Here is a 26,343-nt window from a genome sequence, read left to right as displayed (position 1 = left end):
TCTTTACTGCATTAATTTTACATATCCCTGTGCCCGGGCTGCAAAAATAAACAAAATAAACTTTAACTCCCCTTCCTATTTTCCCCCATTGCTCCGGTACTGGCCTCACCCAGCCAGAGCTCCTTACATGACAGTGTGCTCAGCCTATCACCGGCCGAGGCAGGACATCACTGCGGCCGGTGATACGCTGACAGCTCTGTGACGTTACCGTCCCCAGGAAGCAGCAAGAGGAGCACAGCGGAGGACCGTGAGGCCGGTACCAGAGCAACGGGGGAACGTAGGAAGGTGAGTTAAAGTTTATTTTGTTTAATTTTGCAGCCTGAGCACAGGAATATGTAAAATTCATGCAGTACACCCCCCCCCCCCCTCAGCACTCCAGGCTGCACTTCCTGTCTTAGAGCTTCGGTCCAAAGTCTGTGTATGAGATGGGGGAAAATGTGCGCTTTTTTTAATGCACAAATAAAACATACAAAAATTTTTTTTTTTAAACAAAGTATATTAGAAATATTTTTTATTTACCATAAGGAGTGCAATAGCAAAAATTAATTATGTATTTTCTGAATGAACATTAGTTCTCGTATATATACAGTGGTCCCTCAACATACGATGGTAATCCGTTCCAAACGAACAGTTTGTTGAAACCATCGTATGTTGAGGGATCCGTGCAATGTAAAGTATAGGAAGCTGTACTCACCTGTCCCCACTGCTCCAGACCCATCACCGCTGCCCTGGATGTCGCTCTCCATCGCTGTTGCTGCGTCCCCCAGACGCTCCGGACATCTCTGCTTTCCCGGGATCCTCGCTCTCGGCCGCCAACATCACGTCACTACGCATGCACGCCGCTCCTATTGGATGACGGGACGGCGTGCGCGCGACGTAATGAGGACGAAGGAGAGCGCCGGGGATGGAGGGGATCATGAAGAGGACGCTCCGGAGCCCCGAGGACAGGTACAAGACCATCAACAGACAACACGGGGCACCGTAAACAGCTATCCGGTGGCAGCTGAAGCAGTCAGCGCAGCCAGATAGCCGTTTATGCAATGGCCCGACATACAAAAGCATTGTATGTTGATGCTGCCTTCAACATGCGATGGTCTCTGAGAGGCCATCGCATGTTGAAATTATCGTATGTCGGGGCCATCGTAGGTCGGGGAGTCACTGTATATATATATATATACACAGGGTTGGCCATTTATATGGATACACCTTAATAAGTTTGTGGCACATTAGTATATGTGAGGGGGGAAACTTTTCAAGATGGGTGGTGACCGCCATTTTGAAGTCTGCCATTTTGAATCCAACTTTTATTTTTTCAATAGGAAGAGGGTCATGTGACACATCAAACATATTGGGAATTTCACAAGAAAAACAATGATGTGCTTGGTTTTAACGTAACTTTATTCTTTCATGAGTTATTTACAAGTTTCTGACCACTTATAAAATGTGTTCAATGTGCTGCCCATTGTGTTGGATGGTCAATGCAACCCTCTTCTCCCACTCTTCACACACTGATAGCAACACTGCAGGAGAAATGCTAGCACAGGCTTCCAGTATCCGTATACACTGCTATATACTACTATATACACCGCAGGAGAAATGCTAGCACAGGCTTCCAGTATCCATAGTTTCAGGTGCTGCAGAATGGGCAAAACAAAACTTGGAACAGGACCCTCAGTTTACGCAGATTTTGTTCAGTGATGAGGCAAACTTTTATGTGAATGGTGAAGTTAACAAACAAAACCACCGCTATTGGTCTGACACTAACCCACATTGGATAGATTCCTCCAAAACTGTTGGAACACAAAAATTGATGGTATGGTGTGATATATGGGGAACAAAGATAGTGGGGCAATTCTTCATCAATGGAAACCTCAAGGCCACTGGATAAGCTAAATTGCTACATGATGATGTGTTTCCCTCTTTATGTACTGAAGCTGGCACGTTCCCTGAGTTTTTCCAGCAAGATGGTGACCACTACATTATGGGTGTCAGGTCCAAGCATTCCTAGGTGAACAGTTTCCTGGAAAGTGGATTGGTCATCGTGGGCCAGTTGAATGGCCCCCAAGGTCTCCTGATCTGACCCCCTTAGACTTTTATCTTTGGGATCATCTGAAGGCAATTGTCTATGCTGTGAAGATACGAGACGTGCAGCACCTGAAACTAAGGATACTGGAAGCCTGTGCTAGCATTTCTCCTGCGGTGTTGCTATCAGTGTGTGAAGAGTGGGAGAAGAGGGTTGCATTGACAATCCAACACAATGGCAGCACATTGAACACATTTTATAAGTGGTCAGAAACTTGTAAATAACTCATGAGAGAATAAAGTTACGTTAAAACCAAGCACATCATTGTTTTTCTTGTGAAATTCCCAATAAGTTTGATGTGTCACATGATCCTCTTCCTATTGAGAAAACAAAAGTTGTATTCAAAATGGCCGACTTTAAAATGGCTGCCATGGTCACCACCCATCTTGAAAAGTTTCCCCCCTCACATATACTAATGTGCCACAAACAGGAAGTTAATATCACCAACCATTCCCATTTGATTAAGGTGTATTCATATAAATGGCCCACCCTGTATATTAATCAGCAGGACATATGATATTGTCATATACTGTTAGAATTGTAAAGGACATCAGTATATATATATATATATATATATATATATATATATGTATTATATTATATATGATTCTCACAGGGAGCATTGCTCAGTGTTTGCATTCCCAAGACCTGGTGGGAAGGTCTCAAGTATATTTGATAATGAGTCTTTGTACAAGGTTAGTTAGCCAGTCTTGTGAATGTGATTCTAACAATTAATTACTCATTTGACTAGACACAGAGAGAGATTCACATGCCTGTGTGAAGGAGACCTCCATGGTATTCTTATCTCTCCAATGAATTTGGATGTCTAGGTAGGCCCCAAGATGTCTGAGTATCCACCATGTGAAGTGTCAGAAGCTAATCCTGCTACTTATAATTTAGGGCTCCATACTTCAAGTGTGGAATGTGGGTTTAAGACCAGTTATTGACAGTTAACCCTTAATGGTAATGATGCTAATTGCCTATACAATAGCACTCCCTATCGGATGGGTAGTTGTCATTACACGAACCAGAAAGGCATTCTGGGTAATATAGTGATGTCATAGTCATTACCATATGTACACGCCCAACCTCCATTCATTGGGGATTTCCAATTTAGGGAGGTGTATCTAACTAATTAAAAAGTCTGGTAAACCAGATGTTGGGGATGGTAGTCACACAAAGATACAAAGAAAGACAGAAAGACAAAGAACTCTCTCACACACACAGGAAAGAGGTCCAACAAGGTAGAAAAGCCATGTGAGATCCCACACGGTACCAGACCAATGGCTATCCATGACGATGAGATAGACCGTTCAGCTTTCCTAAGAGCCGAAGTGAGGTTCTTACATAGACTTGGTAAGAGACACAAAAATGGTATTCCATTTAATTAAGACCAATTTGGATAATGTGGATAAAATAAAATAATTAATTATCTCCATATTGAGATTATAGTTTTAGGATATTGTGAGACTTCATTCTACCTGCAGAAGAATCAAGACTCATAATCTATCAAAACCATTAAATAATTGCTTAGACATATTGATATAATTCCTACTTGCCAAATTAAGTGTTATAAGTATAATTCCCGCAGGAAACTTGTTTCAAGTTCTTCCTCCTAAAATATAGTCTAGCAGGATCATATATCATTGCTATTTGTCTTAATGTCGTACCAAGATTATATATAAAAAATTGTCCAGAATGGGGAGGAAGTATATTATATTTCTTCCATGTTTATATCCTTAGATGGATTTGCTTATTCTTGGAATCATGTGATCTGTAGTTGGTTAGAAGGGGGCAGGGAGTGTATTTAGCATTCCATATCGTCTATGATTAGATAATGCCCATCTTAATATCATGAGGTTCCTCTGGACAGACTGATATGTAACCTTTTTCTTATATGATATTCCTAACCTAGTAGTTTTTGTTTTATTGTAACAAGTTACTTACTACTCACATGTATTGTTCTACTATATGTAGTCAATTAACAATCTTGTAATGTTTACTAACATATCGAACAGATATTCATTTGCATATATCATTGTTTATTACTCGTTTATTTTTATAACCTTGTAACAAAAAAATTAGCATACTTTTATAATACCTGTGTATTATTGTATACTAGCTGAGTACCCGGCGTTGCCCGGTTTTCCTTCCTAATCCTTGTTGGGGAGGAAAATAAACAAACGAGGAAGCTTTTGACTCCATATCCCGTCCTCATATATTGTTGTCATATCCCGACCTCCTATCCCGTCCTCCTTTCCCGTCCTCCTATCTCGACCTCCTTTCCCGTCCTCCTATCCCATCCTCCTTTCCTGTCCTCCTATCTCGACCTCCTTTCCTGTCCTCCTATCCCGTCCTCCTTTCCCGTCCTCATATCTCGACCTCCTTTCCCGTCCTCCTATCCTGACCTCCTATCCAGTCCATCTATCCCGACCTCCTATTCCGGTCCTCCTATCCCGACCCGTAATATGTGTACCAGTTATTGAAATATCTCCAGCCGTACAGAAGTTATGTGCAAACATACATTTCCCATTGACTTGTATGGGACTTTAAACATAAACCCCGCCCCTGGCAAATGGGGTTTGGACGTGATGCTGGAACATGCACACATACACACATACATACATACACATACACACATACACATACACACACATGTTGAGTTTTATATATATAGATTGCAAAACGACATCCAGCGTTAATGTCATCCTGTCATAAAAAGAACTTGTTGATATCTGAGGAAATAGTCGGACTCAGATGTGAATTGTATTGATCGGCTTTTTCTACAATTCACCAGGTCATAATTTTGATAATTTTAAATTTTTCATAATTAATATTTTTATGACCATAATTCATAATTGAGTTACTACTGCACGACAACATTAGATGTTATGCTCTGAGCATATAATCATCCGGTAAGGGACCAACATTACCATCTCACTATTGTCTATACGAGCTGCGCTCCATTGTTATTTCTTTTCTTTGCATATAGTCATGGGAATTATACACACATAACTCTGCTTCATGAAAATTATATATACACACACAAACACCACTATTGCCTGACCCTTACACACACAGCTCTGCTTCATAAATTATACACACACAGAACTAGTGCATGACCCTTACACACAATTGTGTTTCATGAATTATACTCACAGCACTGTTATAATTATACACACACACCTCTGCTTTATGACAACTACACAAACACAGCTCTGCTTTATGACAATTATACACACATACAACTTTGCTTCATGACAATTATATATACAAACACATACACACACCTCTGCCTAATGACAATACACACAACACTGCTTCATGACAATTATACACACACAACTCTGCCTGATGACAATTATGCACACACATCTCTGCTTCATGATAATTATATACACGTCCAACTCTGCCTAAAGACAATTATACACACACAACTCTGCCTAATGACAATTATACACACATACAACTCTGCCTGATGACAATTATACACACACAACTCTGCCTAATGACAATTATACACACACACAACTCTGCCTGATGACAATTATACACACACACACCTCTGCTCCGTGACAATTATACACACACAACTCTGCTTCATGATAATTATATACACATCCAACTCTGCCTAAAGACAATTATACACACACACACAACTCTGCCTAATGACAATTATACACACACACACACACACACACACACACAACTCTGCCTAATGACAATTATACACACACACACACACACACAACTCTGCCTAATGACAATTATACACACACACACAACTCTGCTTTATGCCAACTATACACACACACAACTCTGCTTCATGACAATTATACACACACAACTCTGCTTCATGATAATTATATACACATCCAACTCTGCCTAAAGACAATTATACACACACACACACACACACACACACACAACTCTGCTTTATGCCAACTATACACACACAACTCTGCTTCATGACAATTATACACACACAACTCTGCTTCATGATAATTATATACACATCCAACTCTGCCTAAAGACAATTACACACACACACACGACTCTGCCTAATGACAATTATACACACACACACACAACTCTGCTTCATTACAATTATACACACACTGCTCTGCTTCATAACAATTATACACACACACACACACAACTCTGCTTCATGACAATTATACACACATACAACTCTGCTTCATGACAATTTTATACACATCCAGCTCTACTTCATGACAATTATACAAACACAACTCTGCTTCATGACAATTATACACACACACACACACAACTCTGCTTCATGACAATTATACACACACACACACAACTCTGCTTCATGACAATTATACACACATACAACTCTGCTTCATGACAATTATACACATCCAGCTCTACTTCATGACAATTATACACACACAACTCTGCTTCATGACAATTATACACACACACACAACTCTGCTTCATGACAATTATACACACACACAACTCTGCTTCATGACAATTATACACACATCCAGCTCTACTTCATGACAATTATATACACACACAACTCTGCTTCATGACAATTATATACACACACAACTCTGCTTCATGACAATTATATATACAAACACATACACACACCTCTGCCTAATGACAATACACACAACTCTGCTTCATGACAATTATACACACACAACTCTGCCTGATGACAATTATGCACACACATCTCTGCTTCATGATAATTATATACACGTCCAACTCTGCCTAAAGACAATTATACACACACAACTCTGCCTAATGACAATTATACACACATACAACTCTGCCTGATGACAATTATACACACACGACTCTGCCTAATGACAATTATACACACACACAACTCTGCCTGATGACAATTATACACACACACCTCTGCTCCGTGACAATTATACACACACAACTCTGCTTCATGATAATTATATACACATCCAACTCTGCCTAAAGACAATTATACACACACACACAACTCTGCCTAATGACAATTATACACACACACACACACACACACAACTCTGCCTAATGACAATTATACACACACACACACAACTCTGCCTAATGACAATTATACACACACACACAACTCTGCTTTATGCCAACTATACACACACACAACTCTGCTTCATGACAATTATACACACACAACTCTGCTTCATGATAATTATATACACATCCAACTCTGCCTAAAGACAATTATACACACACACACACACACACACACAACTCTGCTTTATGCCAACTATACACACACAACTCTGCTTCATGACAATTATACACACACAACTCTGCTTCATGATAATTATATACACATCCAACTCTGCCTAAAGACAATTACACACACGACTCTGCCTAATGACAATTATACACACACACACACACACAACTCTGCTTCATTACAATTATACACACACTGCTCTGCTTCATAACAATTATACACACACACACACACACAACTCTGCTTCATGACAATTATACACACATACAACTCTGCTTCATGACAATTTTATACACATCCAGCTCTACTTCATGACAATTATACAAACACAACTCTGCTTCATGACAATTATACACACACACACACACACACAACTCTGCTTCATGACAATTATACACACACACAACTCTGCTTCATGACAATTATACACACATACAACTCTGCTTCATGACAATTATACACATCCAGCTCTACTTCATGACAATTATACACACACACACAACTCTGCTTCATGACAATTATACACACACACACAACTCTGCTTCATGACAATTATACACACACACACACACAACTCTGCTTCATGACAATTATACACACATCCAGCTCTACTTCATGACAATTATATACACACACAACTCTGCTTCATGACAATTATATACACACACAACTCTGCTTCATGACAATTATACACACACACACAACTCTGCTTCATGACAATTATACACACACACAACTCTGCTTCATGACAATTATACACACACAACTCTGCTTCATGACAATTATACACACACAACTCTGCTTCATGACAATTATACACACACAACTCTGCTTCATGACAATTATATACACACACAAAACTCTGCTTCATGACAATTATACACACACACAACTCTGCTTCATGACAATTATACACACACACAACTCTGCTTCATGACAATTATACACACACACAACTCTGCTTCATGATAATTATATACACATCCAACTCTGCCTAAAGACAATTACACACACACACACGACTCTGCCTAATGACAATTATACACACACACACACAACTCTGCTTCATTACAATTATACACACACTGCTCTGCTTCATAACAATTATACACACACACACACACAACTCTGCTTCATGACAATTATACACACATACAACTCTGCTTCATGACAATTTTATACACATCCAGCTCTACTTCATGACAATTATACAAACACAACTCTGCTTCATGACAATTATACACACACACACACACACAACTCTGCTTCATGACAATTATACACACACACACACAACTCTGCTTCATGACAATTATACACACATACAACTCTGCTTCATGACAATTATACACATCCAGCTCTACTTCATGACAATTATACACACACAACTCTGCTTCATGACAATTATACACACACACACAACTCTGCTTCATGACAATTATACACACACACACACAACTCTGCTTCATGACAATTATACACACATCCAGCTCTACTTCATGACAATTATATACACACACAACTCTGCTTCATGACAATTATATACACACACAACTCTGCTTCATGACAATTATATATACAAACACATACACACACCTCTGCCTAATGACAATACACACAACTCTGCTTCATGACAATTATACACACACAACTCTGCCTGATGACAATTATGCACACACATCTCTGCTTCATGATAATTATATACACGTCCAACTCTGCCTAAAGACAATTATACACACACAACTCTGCCTAATGACAATTATACACACATACAACTCTGCCTGATGACAATTATACACACACGACTCTGCCTAATGACAATTATACACACACACAACTCTGCCTGATGACAATTATACACACACACCTCTGCTCCGTGACAATTATACACACACAACTCTGCTTCATGATAATTATATACACATCCAACTCTGCCTAAAGACAATTATACACACACACACAACTCTGCCTAAAGACAATTATACACACACAACTCTGCCTAATGACAATTATACACACACACAACTCTGCTTCATGACAATTATACACACACACAACTCTGCTTCATGACAATTATACACACACACAACTCTGCTTCATGATAATTATACACACACACACAACTCTGCTTCATGACAATTATACACACACACAACTCTGCTTCATGACAATTATACACACACACACACACAACACACACAGCTCTGCTTCCTGTCCACATCCCGACGCTTCCTACAGACTCACAGCGCCCCGCCCCCTCCCGTACACGTGACCGATCACATGACAGTGACATCATCAAAGGTCCTGTGTCTGTCCGCGGTCCGGCTGGTGAGTGCAGTATGAGTGTGCGGAGCGGGTGAGTGCGGTCAGTGCTGTGTGTGAACCCCGTGTGTGACCCCACAACAACAACAACAACAACAACAACAACAACCAGCAGCAGCAGCACAGAGGGAGGGAGCGCTGTAGTCCCGCTCTACAGGTGTGTGGTGTCCAGCTGTCCTTACACTGCTCTGTTATATGGGATCTGTATCCTTTCCCTGATATCCCCGTGAGCTCCATATCTATTATGGTGATGTGTGATTCCTTATAATCACTGTGCTGCATCGCCTACCTATACCGTCGTGCTGTTCTGTGCTCAGTCATGGGCCTCCCCTTTTAATGCTTGTGCTATATGTCACTATGGGACCGTCGGACTGTGTGTTATTCCCATCGTACCCTCCATAGCCTCTTGATGTTAAGGCATGATGGGAGTTGTAGTCTTGCAGCAGCTGGAGAGCCACAGATTTGGGAACACTGTTACTCTCTGTCCATTTTACAATGTGAGGTCTGATGCCGAACTACAACCCCATCTTTCACAGCCTTCAGATGTCTGGTCATGATGGGAGTTGTAGTGCTGACACCATATGGAACACTGATACACTGTCAAGTGGGTTGTAAACTACAACTCCCAAAACACTGCATTTTAACTATGGTAGGCCAGTTGCAAAACTACAATTCCCAGCATGCCCTGACAGCCTTTGGGTGTCTGGGCATGCTGGGAGTTGTAGTTTTGCCACAGCTGGAGGCACCCTGGTTGGGACACACTGGTGTATCATCATGATCACATACACTATTATTACTTGCAGCGCAACCTTGTGATCTTGTTGTTGCACAACCAGAGTGATTATGCAGCCCTATGGTAGTTCCAGCAGAGCAGTCACACACTTTGTGGCTTTCTTAAGTTCACCTGGTGCAGGGAATTCACAGCATAGTGTCAAATCCACAGCTCCCGTATGTACTGTTTGCCTAAGCCAGTATTTCCCCAGAAGGGTGCCTCCAGCTGTTGCAAAACTACAACGCCCAGCATGCCCGGACAGCCTTTGGCTGTCCGGGCATGCTGGGCGTTGTAGTTTTGCAACAGCTGGAGACATACGGTTTAGAAAACACTGCCCTACATGGACAGCCAATGCTTGGAGTTGTAGTTTTGCAACAGCTGGAGGCACCCTGGTTGGGAAACACTGGCGTAGGTTCACACACACATTCTTTTGTATTGTATTTTGAGGTATAAGCATCTGATTTCCGCCTTATGATACATCTGTGTCAAGTCTCCCTTTTTTTCCCTTATTAAATGACATTGACTTCAATTGAAAAACGCTTAAAGGGGTACTCCGGTGGAAAACTTTTTTTTTTTTTATTTATTTTTTTATTAGCTGGCTCCAGACTCCAGAAAGTTAAGCAGGTTTGTAAATTACTTCCGGTACTTATCAGCTGCTGTATGCTCCAGAGGAAGTTGTGTAGTTCTTTTCTGTCTGACCACAGTGCTCTCTGCTGACACCTCTGTCCATGTCAGGAACTGTCCAGAGCAGGAGCAAATCCCCATAGCAAACCTCTCCCGCTCTGGACAGTTCCTGACATGGACAGAGGTGTCAGCAGAGAGCACTGTGGTCAGACTGAAAAGAGCTTCACAACTTCCTCTGGCGCATACAGCAGCTGAAAAGTACTGGAAGGATTAAGATTTTTAAATAGAAGTCATTTACAAATCTGTTTAAAAGGGTAGTCCAGGAAAAAACTTTTTTTCTTATATCAACTGGCTCCAGAAAGTTAAACAGATTTGTAAATGACTTGTATTAAGAAATCTTAATCCTTTCAATAATTATCAGCTGCTGAAGTTGAGTTGTTGTTTTCTGTCTGGCAACAGTGCTCTCTGCTGACATCTCTGCTTGTCTCGGCAATTGCACAGAGTAGAAGAGGTTTGCTATGGGGATTTACTTCCAGAGACACGTGTCATCAAAGAGCACTTACATAGAAAAGAACAACTCAACTTCAGCAGCTCATAAGTACTGAAAGGATTAAGATTTTTTTTAATAGAAGTAATTTACAAATCTGTTTAAAGTTCTGGAGCCAGTTGATACAGCAGAGTACCCCTTTACCGCTGGATAGCCCTGTGTGCGTGCTCATAGAAGAATACACAGCGTATTTCCCGTGTGACTCTATCCTAAATGATAACTCACTTTTTTGTGATAAACTCTGCTGTGCTATATGTTATGATTGTGTTCAGTCAGGTGAGGTTGAGGAAACAAAAAGGTCACCATTAGATCACCAGTTGTCCCTGTACGTGTATGAATGGAGGCTTTGTTCATCATGGAGCCTTCTGTGTGTTGTTTGTTTTTATTTTTATTTTTTATATAATATATTTTTTCTTCCCTGTAATATTGTCCTTTTATATAACTTCCTCCTTTATATTACAGATGGAACTTATTTGCGTAGGGGTCACAATGTTGGGATGAATGGGTGGAGTGCTTCGGCAGTGCTAACCAGAGATGGCGACCCCTTATGTGCCCGTGCCAATAGGAAATCCGTCTTCAAGCAATGTACCCACTAGAAGCCAAAGAAGCTCGTCCCTCGGAAGCAGCTCTACAAGCTCAACCTCCTCCAAGGAGCCGCCTGAAGATGGTGCCCCTAGAAGCCGCAAGAAGCTGAGCGCCCCCGACCAGCTGAGCTGTACGTCCTCTGTGGGTAGCAGCCCCCTGGTAAGGACTAAATTCGACTCCTCTGTGGAGTACAACTCCCGACCAGTGCCACATGAACATGTCCCTGACTCAACTGAGCTGGAAGAGAGGCCTTCAACACCGACCATCTTGGGGTATGAAGTGATGGAGGAAAGGGCCAAGTTTACAGTGAGTATATTCTGATTACTAATACACTGCTCCAAAAAATAAAGGGAACACTAAGAGAACACAACCTAGATCTGAATGAATGCATGCGCGATGTACTCGCACACTTCTTGGCCTCTCCCCCTGCTCAATGTGCTAGGCCGAGAGCTGCCGCGATGTGTGAGTATACTGCGCATGCACGCGACGACTCGCACATCGCAGTGTGTCTGCTCATAGCGGCGTATTGCCGCTCCGATCAGGCACATGTAAAGGCAGCATATAGAGGTCCTTCAGCGGCGGATCCGCAGCAAAATACGTGCGGAAAATCCGCTCGTCTGAACGTACCCTAAAACAAGTCAAAATAAGGCTCAGTAGTGTGTGTGGCCACCATTTACCCGTATGACCTCCCTATAACGCCTGGGCATGCTCCTGATGGGGGGTGGATGGTCTCCTGAGGGAGCGAGACATGATGGATGGAGCGAGACATGATGTCCCAGATGTGCTCAATCGGATTCAGGTCTGGGGAACAGGCGGGCGAGTCCATAGAATCAATGCCTTCCTCTTGCTGGAACTGCTGACACACTCCAGCCACATGAGGTCTAGCATTGTCTTGCATTAGGAGGAACCCAGGGCCAACCGACTGCTTGGACCCCCTTCTGTCTCCCATATGTGGCCCTGGCTACTTATCCTTTCTTTGTGTGCCCACTCAGCCATTCGGGACATCACTGCGGCTTGTGATTGGCTTAGAGGGCGTCAATTGATTTAATCCAGGAAAGTGGGTGCTAGAGCACGACGAGGATGGCTAAGTAGCTGGTGCCCCATATTGGAGATTGCGGGGGTCTCAGCCGTCAGACCCTCTGCGATCAAACGGAGCGCCCCAGAAAAAGTTATATCTTCTTGGCTTTAGGATGGTGAGGGTAAACCGCTGCCCTGTTTCCCTCCTTACGAGTCATATTGGGAAAGTGACTTCCGGTCCACACTTCAAGTGTTGCATGAGCCAATTGGTCACTTTGATGACAGTAGGGACCAGAATTGGCGTCGTAATGGGGAAACTGAGCCACCCACTAAGAATGTGTATGGACACAGTGAAAGCCTAAGACTTTCTAGGAGTCCAAATTGCACTTCTGTCCCTTACTTGAACAATCGTTTGGGGTCTCAGCAGCTGGTCGCAACCTCTGGTTTGTCTCTATGACCTATCAGAACTTGTGGAAAAGCTTGGGTACACTTGAGGAAAACATCTGACATCTTGGGCCCCATGGGCAAACCTCTGTCAGGCACTTTTTTTTTGTGCCTTAATGGATGTTCTTTTCTATTATGGGTCCGTCGGGCGCTGTTGATTTCTGATGGGAGAAGCTGGAGGAAAAAAGGTTGGATGATGTATTTTTTCCTCCCACTATTCTCCCGTGCACCCTCACGGACATCACACTGCCGTGTCACAACCGCATTGTGAAAGAAGCCTTACAAAGACTTGTCATGCTTTGATCAAACTGTAGGTATAGCTGGGAGAAGCCGGCCATTATATGCTTCACTCCTCTGCTCACTGAGATCTCACGTTTTGACAACGTCTACAGAAATCCCATTCTCTTCCATTTAAGGCAGATAGGTAGTGGATCTGATGCAGATTTCCTTATCTGTATGAGTGGGGCCTTCATTAAGATACCCCTACACTACATATTTTTATAGTCCTGTTTTTGAGCCGCTTTGCTGTTTTGCTTGTTTCTGCTCATTTCTCTTTGATTTGTTTAGTAAGCCTGGGTTCACGTATGTCTGGATTAGTGATTCCAGCCCAAACTCACCGCAACTGAGGCCAAAACTGCTTCAGTTGTATAAGATCCGGTTTCATTTATTGTGCAGGCAGAACAGGGCAACATTCTAAGATGTCAGTGGTTTTCTTAAAGTGTACCCAAGCTTTCACACAACTTCGACATGTCATAGAGACATATCAAAAGTTGTGATCATTGGGGTTCAGTTGCTGAGACCCCTACCTACTGAATTAAGAAACAGAGGTGCGGTGCGGACTGAGAGAAAGTCTCCGACTTCTGCTAAGCCATTCTTACCTGGTGGGCCCATTACAATGCTGATTCTGGTCCCAACTGAACCATGCAGCGTGTTCCCCTGTCCGGTACCTGTGCGGCGTGTTCCACCATTGGACATCCAACTAGAGACGCCAAATGAATGTGAACTATTGCTTGCAAATTAATGGGATCAGTTTCCCTCCGCTGCTATATTTACAGCCCTGGAGGGAAACGCTGCTGGACAATGCACATATGTGAAGGGCCTCTAACTCCTGACTCTTGCTTTATTTCTTTCCGTAGCAGTTGTAGTCCCTGTGGCAGCAGGCTGGTGTGAACAGGCAGCTATTCTTCAGTGGGGAGGTGGGGGTGCTGCTTTTTTTTTTTTTTTTTTATGTTATGTTATAAATAATACAGGTGCAAATTTGGAAATCACCTGGAAAGACCAAAGAACTGGAGAAGTGATTGTTCTCTAAGAGCTTTTTCTATGGACTGAACAGAATTTCCTCATAGTATTCTGGTAATAGACAGTACTTCCCTCCATACAGTGATAAATTGATAATACTTTCCATTGTTGTAATAAACCTTTAGCCAATACAGGGGAGATTTAGCATTACTAGTGGTGATCTTCACTTCAGGGTTTGAGAAGATATTAAACTTATCAGACTGCCTATAAAAATATTTGAGTGGTACACTGCTCCAAAAAATAAAGGGAACACTCAAACAACACAATGTAACTCCAAGTCAATGACACTTCTGTGAAATCACACTGTCCACTCAGGAAGCAACACTGATTCATAATCAATTTCACATGCTGTTGTGCAAATGGAACAGACAACAGGTGGAAATTATAGGCAATTAGCAACACTCCCAATAAAGGAGTAGTTCTGCAGCTAATGACCACAGACCACTTCTCAGTTCCTATGCTTCCTGGCTGATGATTTGGTCACTTTTGAATGCTGGCGGTGCTTTCACTGTAGTGGTAGCATGATACGGAGTCTACAACCCACACAAGTGGCTCAGGTAGTGCAGATCATCCAGGATGGCATATCAATACGACAAGTAGGTTTTCTGTGTATGTCAGCGTAGTGTCCAGAGCATGGAGGCGCTACCAGGAGACAGGCCAGTACATCAGGAGATGTGGAGAAGGCCATAGGAGGGCAACAACCCAGCAGCAGGACCGCTACCTCCGCCTTTGTGCAAGGAGGAGCACTGTCAGAGCCCGGCAAAATGACTTCCAGTAGGCCACAAATGTGCTTGTGTCCACACAAACGGTCAGAAACAGACTCCATGAGGGTGGTATGAGGGCCCAACATCCACAGGTGGGGGTTTTGCTTACAGCCCAACACTGTGCAGGATGTTTGGCATTTGCCAGAGAACACCAAGATTGGCAAATTCACCACTGGTGCCCTGTGCTCTTCACAGATGAAAGCAGGTTCACACTGAGCACGTGACAGACGGGACAGAGTTTGGAGACGCCGTGGAGAACTTCTGCTGCCTGCAACATCCTCCAGCATAACCAGTTTGGCGGTGGGTCGGTAATGGTGTGGGGTGGCATTTGTTTGGGGGGCCCTACAGCCCTCCATGTGCTTGCCAGAGGTAGCCTGACTGCCATTAGGTACCGAGATGAGGTCCTCAGACCCCTTGTGAGACCATATGCTGGTGCGGTTGGCCCTGGGTTCCTTCTAATGCAAGACAATGCTAGACCTCATGTATCTGGAGTGTGTCAGCAGTTCCTGCAAGAGGAAGGCATTGATGCTATGGACAGGTCCTCCTGTTCCCCAGACCTGAATCCGAATGAGCACATCTGGGACATTATGTCGCGCTCCATCCACCAACGCCACATTGCACCACAGACTGTCCAGGAGTTGGCGGATGCTTTAGTCCAGATCTGGGAGGACATCCCTCAGGAGACCATCCGCCACCTCATCAGGAGCATGCCCAGGTGTTGTAGGGAGGTCATACGGGCACGTGGAGGCCACACACACACCACTGAGCCTCATTTTGACTTGTTTTAAGGACATTACATAAAGTTGGATCAGCCTGTAGTGGGTTTTCCACTTTGATTTTGAGTGTGACTCCATATCCAGACCTCCATGGGTTGATAAATTTGATTTCCATTGATAATTTTTGTGTGATTTTGTTGTCAGCACATTCAACTATGTAAAGACGAAAGTATTTCATACAATTAGTTCATTCATTCAGATCTAGGATGTATCTTGGTGTTCCCTTTATTTTTTTTGAGCAGTGTAGATAATCTCTTTGATAATGCCAGCAATAAGCTGTGTATGTGGCTCTACGCAGTATATTGATTCCCTCACATCTTTTTATATTACAGATGTAACCCCACCAGTCCTGCCAATTAACCCCTTTTAAATCTATAGAGCTGTTCACATCCTTCATACGGTTAAAGGGGAACTCTGGTGGAAAACTATTTATTTTTAATTGCAATGGAAGTAAATACAGCTGTTTTTTGGATTGTAAATGGCCCAAAAAACAAATTGCATGCAGCCGTTTTTTACACCGTAAAATAGACTCAAAAATAATGTGTAAACATATTGTAGGCAGTTTTATTTTTCAATGGGGCCTTATGTGTGGCAAATGCCGTCCGATATGGCGTCCATTAACTGTATAGGTCATGTATGATTTAAACAGCCCCTGTACTGATGTATAACGGTATGTTCTATTGTTGCAGCTGCCACATGCAGACAAAACCCACACCTACAAGTGGCGGGCAGACGATAGTGCCGGTATTACTAGGAGCAGCATTTGACCGCCACATGCAGGCGTGGGTTCATACGTATGCAGCAGCTGCAATGGTGGAGTATACCCTATAGTTGTCACATAAAATGAATTATATAAAAAGCCTAAATCCATGATTCTATTTGAGTTTTAAGACTTATCTTTATCAACGGCAGGTATACAAGGTTCTGGTGAGAAGAAGCCCGGATGAGAGCTGGGTGGTGTTTCGTAGGTACACTGATTTCTCACGGCTTAATGACAAGGTATGCTCTACCTGCTGTGACCTATGGACCAAGCTGTCTAGTATGTGTGTGTGTGTATATATATATATATATATATATATATATATATATATATATATATATATATATGCGTGTGTGTGACTATTTATTTATGAATATTTTCAATGGCCATTTTATAAAATCTATCTGTAGTAATTTAAATATAGTCAAAGTCTTGTCCACTTATAAAACCTAGTTCTGACTAATATATCGGGGCCCCAAGGTCAAATGTTTTTTTTTACTTTAGAGCGATGCCAATTGTGCAATGCATTCACTTCACTTTTTCTTGTCCCCCCTCCCTGTCCTGGATGATTGACCTCCCAGGCACTGAGCCCTGTATCCAAATACTACACCAGTGTTATTTGCGACCAGGGTGCCTCTAGCTGTTGCAAAACTACAACTCCCAGCATGCCCGGACAGCCAAAGGCTGTCCGGGCATGCTGGGAGTTGTAGTTTTGCTACAGCTGGAAGCACGCTGCCTGGGAAACGCTGTCCCACACAATACTTAACCACTTTAGCGGCTCGGCCCCGCCTCCTTGACACTTGTGCCCAGGAAGACAATCATAATTTCATAAGTGTATCTAAAGTAGATCGTGGCTTCCTGAACATTTACGTGTATGGAGAGATTGGGAGAAATTGCTGTCGTCGGAATGAATGTTCGGCCAACAGCTATTCAAAGTGTATATGGCCACACTAAAGCCTCATACTTATGTGTTCATAAGTCAGGATGTTGCAGCAGTTTTTATAAGTCAAGATCAGGAATATAACACAGAAGAGATGCAAATATTTTCATGATACTCTTTACTTTGTTTGGTGCTTTTTTTTTTTGTTTTGGTTCCACTACTGATTTTGGCTTAAAAACCCTAATATACACGTGAATGGGGTCTGTGAAAGAAAACGTTATTCCTTTCTTTTTGCTATTACAATACCCTTTGCTAATACATTTACTTTGAAATTCCCACCAGCTGAAAGAAATGTTTCCCGGTTTCCGTCTCGCGCTTCCACCGAAACGCTGGTTTAAGGACAATTATGAATACGATTTCCTTGAGGACAGGCAGCTGGGCCTGCAGGCTTTCTTACAGAACCTGGTAGCTCACAAGGACATTGCTAACTGGTAAGTCAGACATCTGTCCTCTAGCCATGTGATGACATTGCACCCCTGCTGCTCGGCTTGTGCACTTATCTGCTCCACATGAAAGCAGGCATCTCATACACTTCCTATAAAGAGAGAATCCATATGGGACTGGATTCCAGTAATTGTAGGGTTTCATGTTCTTCCTAATGTCCCTAGTGCATGATGTGAAATGCCAGTATCCCTGCTAGAATCACTCTTCTAGTGAATGCCAATAGGATTTATTTATTCTCAAATAAAATAGTGTGCAGTGTACAGATGAGTGGAGTTGTATTGTGTTAGTACAGTAGGCAAACATTGCGAATTGACTTTCAGATCTAATCTCATAAAACAGTACATATGAAATAGAGCGTCTATACGCGCTTTCTCTTGCAGCGTCGGCAAGAGTAAGTGCACAAATATGCACAAAACTGCTGTCCTTAACGCTCTGCCGTCTTTACTATCCCCTGCTATGTTTATTATTTGCACCATGAATGAAGATTAAAGGAGATCTCCAGTGTAAGACACTTATCCCCTATCCCCAGGATTTGGGATAAGTGTCTGGTCGCAAAGGGTCCGAACGCTTGGACCCCCGAACGCTGGAACCGCAATTTCCTGAACGGGGCCACAGCTCCCCCGTGGAGGAGGCATGTTGGCCACAGCATGACGTTGCGGCCGACACCCCTACTCCATGTATCATTATAGGAGAGGCAGAGATGCAGCGTTCCGGCATCCCCATCTCTCCTATAGAGCTGTATACGGGGGGTGGCTGGGGTCGTCAATGCCAGGTCCCCGTACGGGAGATCACGGGGGGTCCCAACTGTCGGACCCCATGCGATCAGACACTTATGGTATTTTAGTATTAGTATTTTACACTTTAGTTCTCCTTTAAGCCCTTAAGGACCAAGGGCTTATATGTATGCCCTGAGTCCACTCCCGTTCTATAACGAGGGGCCACGGCGTGGCCCCGCGTCATAGCGGGTCGGGCCCAGCCCGTGGCTAATAGCAGTGGGATCCATGGCTAATAGCCCTTTAGACGATTTTACCGTGGTGATCCCGAACAGCCCGCTGAGCTAGCCGGGGGTAGTTTAGTTCCACTTTAGATGCGGCGATCAATTTTGAACGCTGCGTCTAAAGTGAAACTAAACTACCCCAGGCTAGCTCAGCGGGCTGTTGGGGATCACCGCGGTAAAATCGCGGCATCACGAATAGCTGTAGGACAGCAGGAGGGTCCCTTACTTTGCCTCCTGGTGTCAGATCGCCGAATGACTGCTCAGTGCCGGAGATCCAGGCATGAGCATTCAAGTGGCAGAATCATTGATCAATGGTTTCTTATGAGAAACCATTGATCAATGTAAAAGATCAGTGTGTGCAGTGTTATAGCCCCCTATGGGAGCTATAACACTGCAAAAAAAAAGGTGAAAAAATAAAAAAGATAATAAAGATCATTTAACCCCTTCCATAATAAAAGTTTGAATCACTCCCCTTTTCCCATAAAAAAAAAAAAAAGTGTAAATAAAAATAAGCATGTGGTATCGCCGCGTGTGGAAATGTCCGAACTATAAAAATATATTGTTAATTAAACTGCACGGTCAATGGCGTACACGCAAAAAAATTCCAAAGTCCAAAATAGTGCATTTTTGGTCACTTTTGATATCATGAAAAAATGAATAAAAAGTGATCAAAAAGTAAGATCAATACAAAAATGGTACTGCTAAAAACTTCAGATCACAGTGCAAAAAATGAGCCCTCATACCGCCCCATACACGGAAAAATAAAAAAGTTATAGGGGTCAGAAATGACAATTTTAAACGTATACATTTTCCTGCATGCAGTTATGATTTTTTCCAGAAGTTCGACAAAATCAAACCTATATAAGTAGGGTATCATTTTAATCGAATGGACCTATAGAATAAAGAGGTGTCATTTTTACCGAAAAATTTACTGTGTAGAAACGAAAGCCCCCAAAATTTTGTTGCACAATGATTTTTTTTTTTTTCCGTTTCGTTGTAGAATTTTGGGTAAAATTACTGATGTCATTACAAAGCAGAATTAGTGGCGCAAAAAATAAGCCATCATATGGATTTTTATGTGCAAAATTGAAAGAGTTATGATTTTTTTTGAAGGTAAGGAGGAAAAAATGAAAGTGAAAAAACCCCGGTCCTTAAGGGGTTAAATGGGCACTCATTAAAACAATTTTTTTATTTTATTTTGCTAGTGCACTCCTTATGGAAAAAAAAAATATTTCTAATGTACTTTGATTAAATAAAAATGAAGTTTTCTATGTTTTGTATTTAAAAAAGCTACCACTAGGTGTCTCCCTACTTGTCCAGAGCACATTCCCCCTCCCCCCCCCATCTCTTGCAGAGACTCTGGACTTGTGCTGGCCAGATGATGTCCAAAATCAGGAAATGCTGTGGGGGTTAGGAAGCCTTATTCAATCAGAGCTCATCTCCCACTGTTCACTGCTCTGGGCTGTGTGTAGCAGAGTGAGGGAGGAAGTTCTCCCCTGTATGGCTTCACATGATGTCACACCTGCTGGGGAACGCCCCTTCCCAGTCTGTGATTCTGACTGAGACTGAGCAGAAAATACAGAGCAATATCAAGTTAGAAAACTAAAAAATAATAAAAATAAAGGCAGGGGGTGGTCTATCATGACGGGGGCAGTGAACTGGGAGTGCCGCCTTTATTCTGTCTACTGCTGTATGCCATGTGGCTATGCTGAGCTAAGCACCACCGGAGCTGACCATAGGCGCTGGTCAAGTGCGATTTCCAACCTCTCTGCTGAGTGTAAACTGTGAACTATCGCACAGTGCTGGAGCTGTGTCTTTCTTTGTGGTTCGTACATGTGGAACAGTCTGGTTAGAAGACCAACCTCCATTCAGCCTCCCTAAAGAGCACCACACATTTTCAAAAGTTGTGTACGGTATTGGAGCTAAGCTGCAATAGTAGATACCAGTTACGGATATGCTAATAAATTCCCTTTTAGCCCCGAAACTTCAAAGGTAATCTGTCATCTCTAGATCATGCTCAAGTGTCAAGGAGGCAGGGGCGAGCTGTTCAAGTGCCACAGACTTGAAATCATCCTCACTCGCTCCCACCTCCCAACCCCTAATTAATTAACATGCAAGGCTCTGTAGGTCAGTCAAGGAGATGCTGGGAGGTAAGGGCAAGCAGGGAGATGTCCCAGGCTGCGGCAGTTAAGGTGCTCAGCCCCGCCTCCTTGACACTTGGCTGAGAAATAAAAAGGAGATATTTTTACATTTGGCAGTCACCATCAGCTTCAGGAAAGGTTAAGCTTGTTTTTATACCCGAAAAGCTATCCAATGGTGTCTGCAGCTCTTTTACATCTGATAGAATCCCTTTAAGGGTATGTTAACATGGCAGAATGTTCTCCCGGACAATTTCCAAGTGGACGTTCTGCATGCGGCAGTACATGCCGGTACTATTACCGTTCAGTAATGCGCCGTCTCCATAGACCGCAGTGCATCTTCGTGTAGCGTTTTTCTGCAGTAAGAATTGACGTGTCAGTTCTTTCTGCGAGGGCCAGAATCGGGATTTGCATGTCAGATGTTTCCACCGCAAAAATTCCACTGTGTGCATGGTGCAGCAGAATGCCATTGAAACCAATGCAACGGAATTTCCGAGTGAAATTATTCTGCTTGGAAATTCTGCCGTGTGAACATAACCTGAGACAGTACCAGATTTAACACATGCTGCTTTGGAAAATGAGGTAGCACAGCTCTCATATGTATTGATAAATAAATGCCCCCCCCCATTATAACCTTTTGTTTACTTCATCTCTGTTACCAATCCACTTGTCTATCACAACTTTAATACCCTGTTGTAACCTGGAGCTGTCAGACAAGTACTAATCCTATTGAGAATGATAATCGCTGCCTGTGTCAGACACACCTAAGCGTGTAACACAATCCACCCAGGATTTTGTTTTAACCCAGTGTTTCCCAACCAGGGGCCTGCAGATGTTGCAAAACTACAACTCCCTGCATGCCCGGACAGCCAAAGGCTGTCCGGGCATGCTGGGAGTGGTAGTTTTGCAACAGTCAGAGGCACCCTGGTTGGGAACCACTGTTTTAACTAGGGCAGCACGATATATTGCAAAAGCAATCGAATCACAATTTTTGCTTTTTTCGATATAGTGATATGGCCCCTGGGAAAACTTCAGATTATCTGCTCAGACCGGCTCCCTGTGCTGCTGCAGGCAAAAACAAATTTAAATACGAAAAGTCAGTGTTTCCCAACCAGGGGGCCTCCAGTTGTTGCAAAACTACAACTCCCAACATGCCTGGACTGGCAAAAGCCGTCCGGGCATGCTGGGAGTAGTAGTTTCAAAACAGCTGGAGGCACCCTGGTAGAAAAACACTGAGCTAAGTATAAAAGGGAGCAGGGAGAAAAAAAAAACTTCTGCTCGCCTACTCCCGATCCCTGCAGGTGCCGTTTCACTCCATGCGGTCCGGTGTCTCCTCTCTTCACTATACAAGTAGTAGGACCTTTTCCCTTTTTAGCCAATCACTGGCCGCAGCATTGTCACATGTCAAACCAGTGATTGGCTCATGGGGAAAGGTCTTTTTCGGCAGCAAACACACTAGGTTTCCCGGATCCGGAGGAATGTGATGAGGGGGGGGGGGGCGCGGGGAGAATGTTACATGGGGGGGAGAATGTGGCAGGGGGGGAATGTTACATGGGGGGAGAATGTGTTGGGAGAAGATGTGACAGGGGGGAGAAGTGAAATGGGCGGTGGGGATAAAATGGGTGGATAGTTGTAAAATGGAAGAGATTGGACATGAGATGGCAGGATTTCATAATTTTAGTATATCACATCGCATATCGAAATTGCAATATCTAGGCCCATAATCGCAATCGCACATTTTCCCCATATCGTGCAGCCCTAGTTTTAACTATTGGAGATTTTTGTAACACCTGCGATCTCTGCCCGCGACACCACAGTCATCCGGTGCAGGGATAGAACTCCGCTCCGTGCTGGATGACGGTCAAACACAGATGCCACACCCCCTCCATTCATGTCTGTGCAAGGAGGCATGACTGCTGTGTAATAGCCGTCATGCCCTCTCCCATAGACATGAACAGAGGGGGCGTGGTGTGACGTCACAATCACAGAAGCCCCATGCTTCCGTGACCGTAGCGCTGCAGCGCCAGTCCGGAGGTCAGACATGTTATCCCCTATCCTTTGGATAGGAGAGAACATGTCTAGTGGCGGAGTACTCCTTTAAATCAGACTTTTAGGTAGTATATTGCAGTGTCTACTTTGTTTGTCATCCAGCTTTTCACCCACTATAGATAGAGTAGAATATATACACTGTTAGAGAGAGGTGAACAAATTTGTTCAGGATTAAAGAAATTCTAAGTGCTACACTGTTGTCCTTGGTCTGTCTGGTATTGTAAGCCCCTAAACGTTTTGATTGTATTTGGACCCCGGCCAATCATGATAACGAGCCGGGTGAGTGCGCACTTGGCTAATTCTCTTCCAACTCTGTGTCACTTGACCTGGACGGACTTACAATATAAGCCTATGGGGCCTTCCAGGTCTTATAGACACAGAGTGGGAAGAGGATTCATTAATTATGACCACAAATGAGATGAAAACATCTACGATGGAGTAAGGACTAAAAGTGTAACAGAGAGGTAGCATCTTGATGGTGTAAGCAAAATAAAAAAAATCAATGATATATTTATCCAAAACATTTTTAAAAATTGCATAAAATATACTTTACTGTAAGAAAAAGCCTCAGGAAGGCTCTGTCATGACTATCATGGAAAACACACGTGCCACAGCAATAATTATCTAACGTAAATGTAGAATAACATACAGGGCTGCATGTCCACTTCTTGTACACAAACAGATCCTTTGCATTCTCAGCATATCTATTAAAACGAACAGGTTGTTAATGTAACATAATGATCAAAATGTGCAAGATAGGGTAGAGCAGGTCCCTAACTTATATTGGCAAAGCACGAAGCGGTGACCACCACCGCCCAAAACACTGGTGCCCATAGGAGGTATGGCCCAGGGGCCTGAGCAATCTTGCCCGACTTAGCCACGCCACCCCCACAGACACTGCAATGGTGCAATGGCCACCACACATCTCCACACCAATGTAAACAGATAGTAAATATTACTTACCATGCACTCCCAGTCTGAGGATTGGAAAACTTCTAGGAACAGACCCTTATAATTGTCTACACCAGTATTTCTCAAGACCCCCCACCCAAACAGGTCATGCTTTCAGGATCTCCTTAGGGTATGTTCACACGCAAGTGGAATTACGCGCAGTGCACATTAACATCAGTGTGAATGGGTTTTCCGCGAGAGCAACCTTCATTTGATTCGCTCAAGAACATATTCATCCTTTGCGCAGAAGTCCGCGAGCACTGCATTGTGCATATATATATATATATATATATATCTCTATCTCAGGTATGAGCTGTGTGTTTTTAGTGCATAACATGCATGGGTAGCTGAAAAAGCAGCTGCAAGTCCTGTAATGTCCATAGGACACATCAAGAGGTTTTTTTTTTTTTTTTAAAGGGGTACTTCCAGCGCTTAGACATCTTATCCCCTATCCAAAGGATAGGGGATAAGATGCTTGACCGCGGGGGGCCCGCTGCTGAGACCCCTCGCGATCTCCCTGCAGCACCCGGGTCTGATTACTGGCGACCACAGGGCAGGCGGCTTGTGACGTCACGCCTCAGCCCCCGTCGGCGGGACCCCAGCGGCAGGACCCCCGCGATCAGGCATCTTATCTCCTATCCTTTGGATAGGGGATAAGATGTCTAAGCGCCGGAGTACCCCTTTAAGGTACATTCTAATAAATAAAAAAAATACTGTATTGTATGAATCGTCCGTCGGTGCTTCTTAAACTTTTTCATCTGTCATCAGTTTTATGATACCCAAACTGCGGCCAGCTTGAGTTCTGCGTTTCTCCCTGTACACTTCTAGGCAAACTGCTGGTGCCGTTGAAGTTAAAGGGTTACTCTGCCCCAAAAGGGTAGGGAATAAGATGTCTGATGGCGGGGTCCGGCTGCTGTGATCTCAGAACGCCAGGTGCCTGCATGGAGATGGGGGGGGGGGGGGGGAGGGCTGGGGGAGAGGATAGGGGATAAGATGTCTAGGGGTAGAGTACCCCTTTTTATAAGTTCTTTTCTGACATCAGTTTTCTATGAACCATGTAGTTGCTGTAAAACCAGATTTGTGAATGCTGTGAACAGAGCAGCAGTTCAGGAAAAATGTCCGTCCCCATAATCGCGTAAAGAAAATGAAGAATATAAAAAAAATTATATATAGATATGGATAGATATACAGATGTTTTGTTATCTGCATAGTAACAAAGTCTAAGCTACACATTCCCCTTTATGAGGTAAGATCAGACCTGGTTATAATGGGAGGCAATGCTGCACTCTGCCGGGGCCTGTCGTGTAATGATGCTGCTGCCGTCCTCCGTTATGAGACGCGCTGACACGGCAGAAATCTTTGTGTTTTGAGCGTTGCCCCCGTCTGCAGAGGGTGAGGGAGGTCACTTGGCATTGTCTGGGAGGAGGACCATGTCACACGCTGCTCCTGGTGATATAATGGAGCTTTATATTGTCTAACAGAAGAATAATTGCTCATTCTCCTCTCCTGGCTGTTGTGACTACGTGGGCTCGCGTCCCCCTCATAACTGACTGGGAAGGATGCAGTACATGTCTGGCAGCGAATAGTGTATAAAA

General features: G+C 43.3%; 1 protein-coding gene across 3 annotated transcripts in view; it reads left to right on the top strand.

Moving 5' to 3' along the window:
• Positions 1-9,551: 9,551 nt before the first annotated feature.
• Positions 9,552-26,343, top strand: part of SNX16 (sorting nexin 16) — a 28,992-nt gene continuing 12,200 nt past the window's right edge. For 2 of the 3 annotated variants that reach the window (XM_056522237.1, XM_056522235.1), the window contains exons 1-4: positions 9,654-9,798; positions 12,047-12,475; positions 17,382-17,468; positions 18,452-18,600. In XM_056522237.1, the coding sequence (XP_056378212.1) occupies positions 12,119-12,475; positions 17,382-17,468; positions 18,452-18,600 (593 nt within the window). In that variant the 5' untranslated portion in view covers positions 9,654-9,798; positions 12,047-12,118. The other variant, XM_056522236.1, reaches the window with a different exon arrangement.

Source organism: Hyla sarda, chromosome 5 (assembly GCF_029499605.1).
Source record: "Hyla sarda isolate aHylSar1 chromosome 5, aHylSar1.hap1, whole genome shotgun sequence".
Lineage (NCBI taxonomy): Eukaryota > Metazoa > Chordata > Amphibia > Anura > Hylidae > Hyla > Hyla sarda.
The sequence above is the reverse complement of the archived record's forward strand: the minus strand, read 5'-3'. Positions and strand labels throughout refer to the sequence as shown.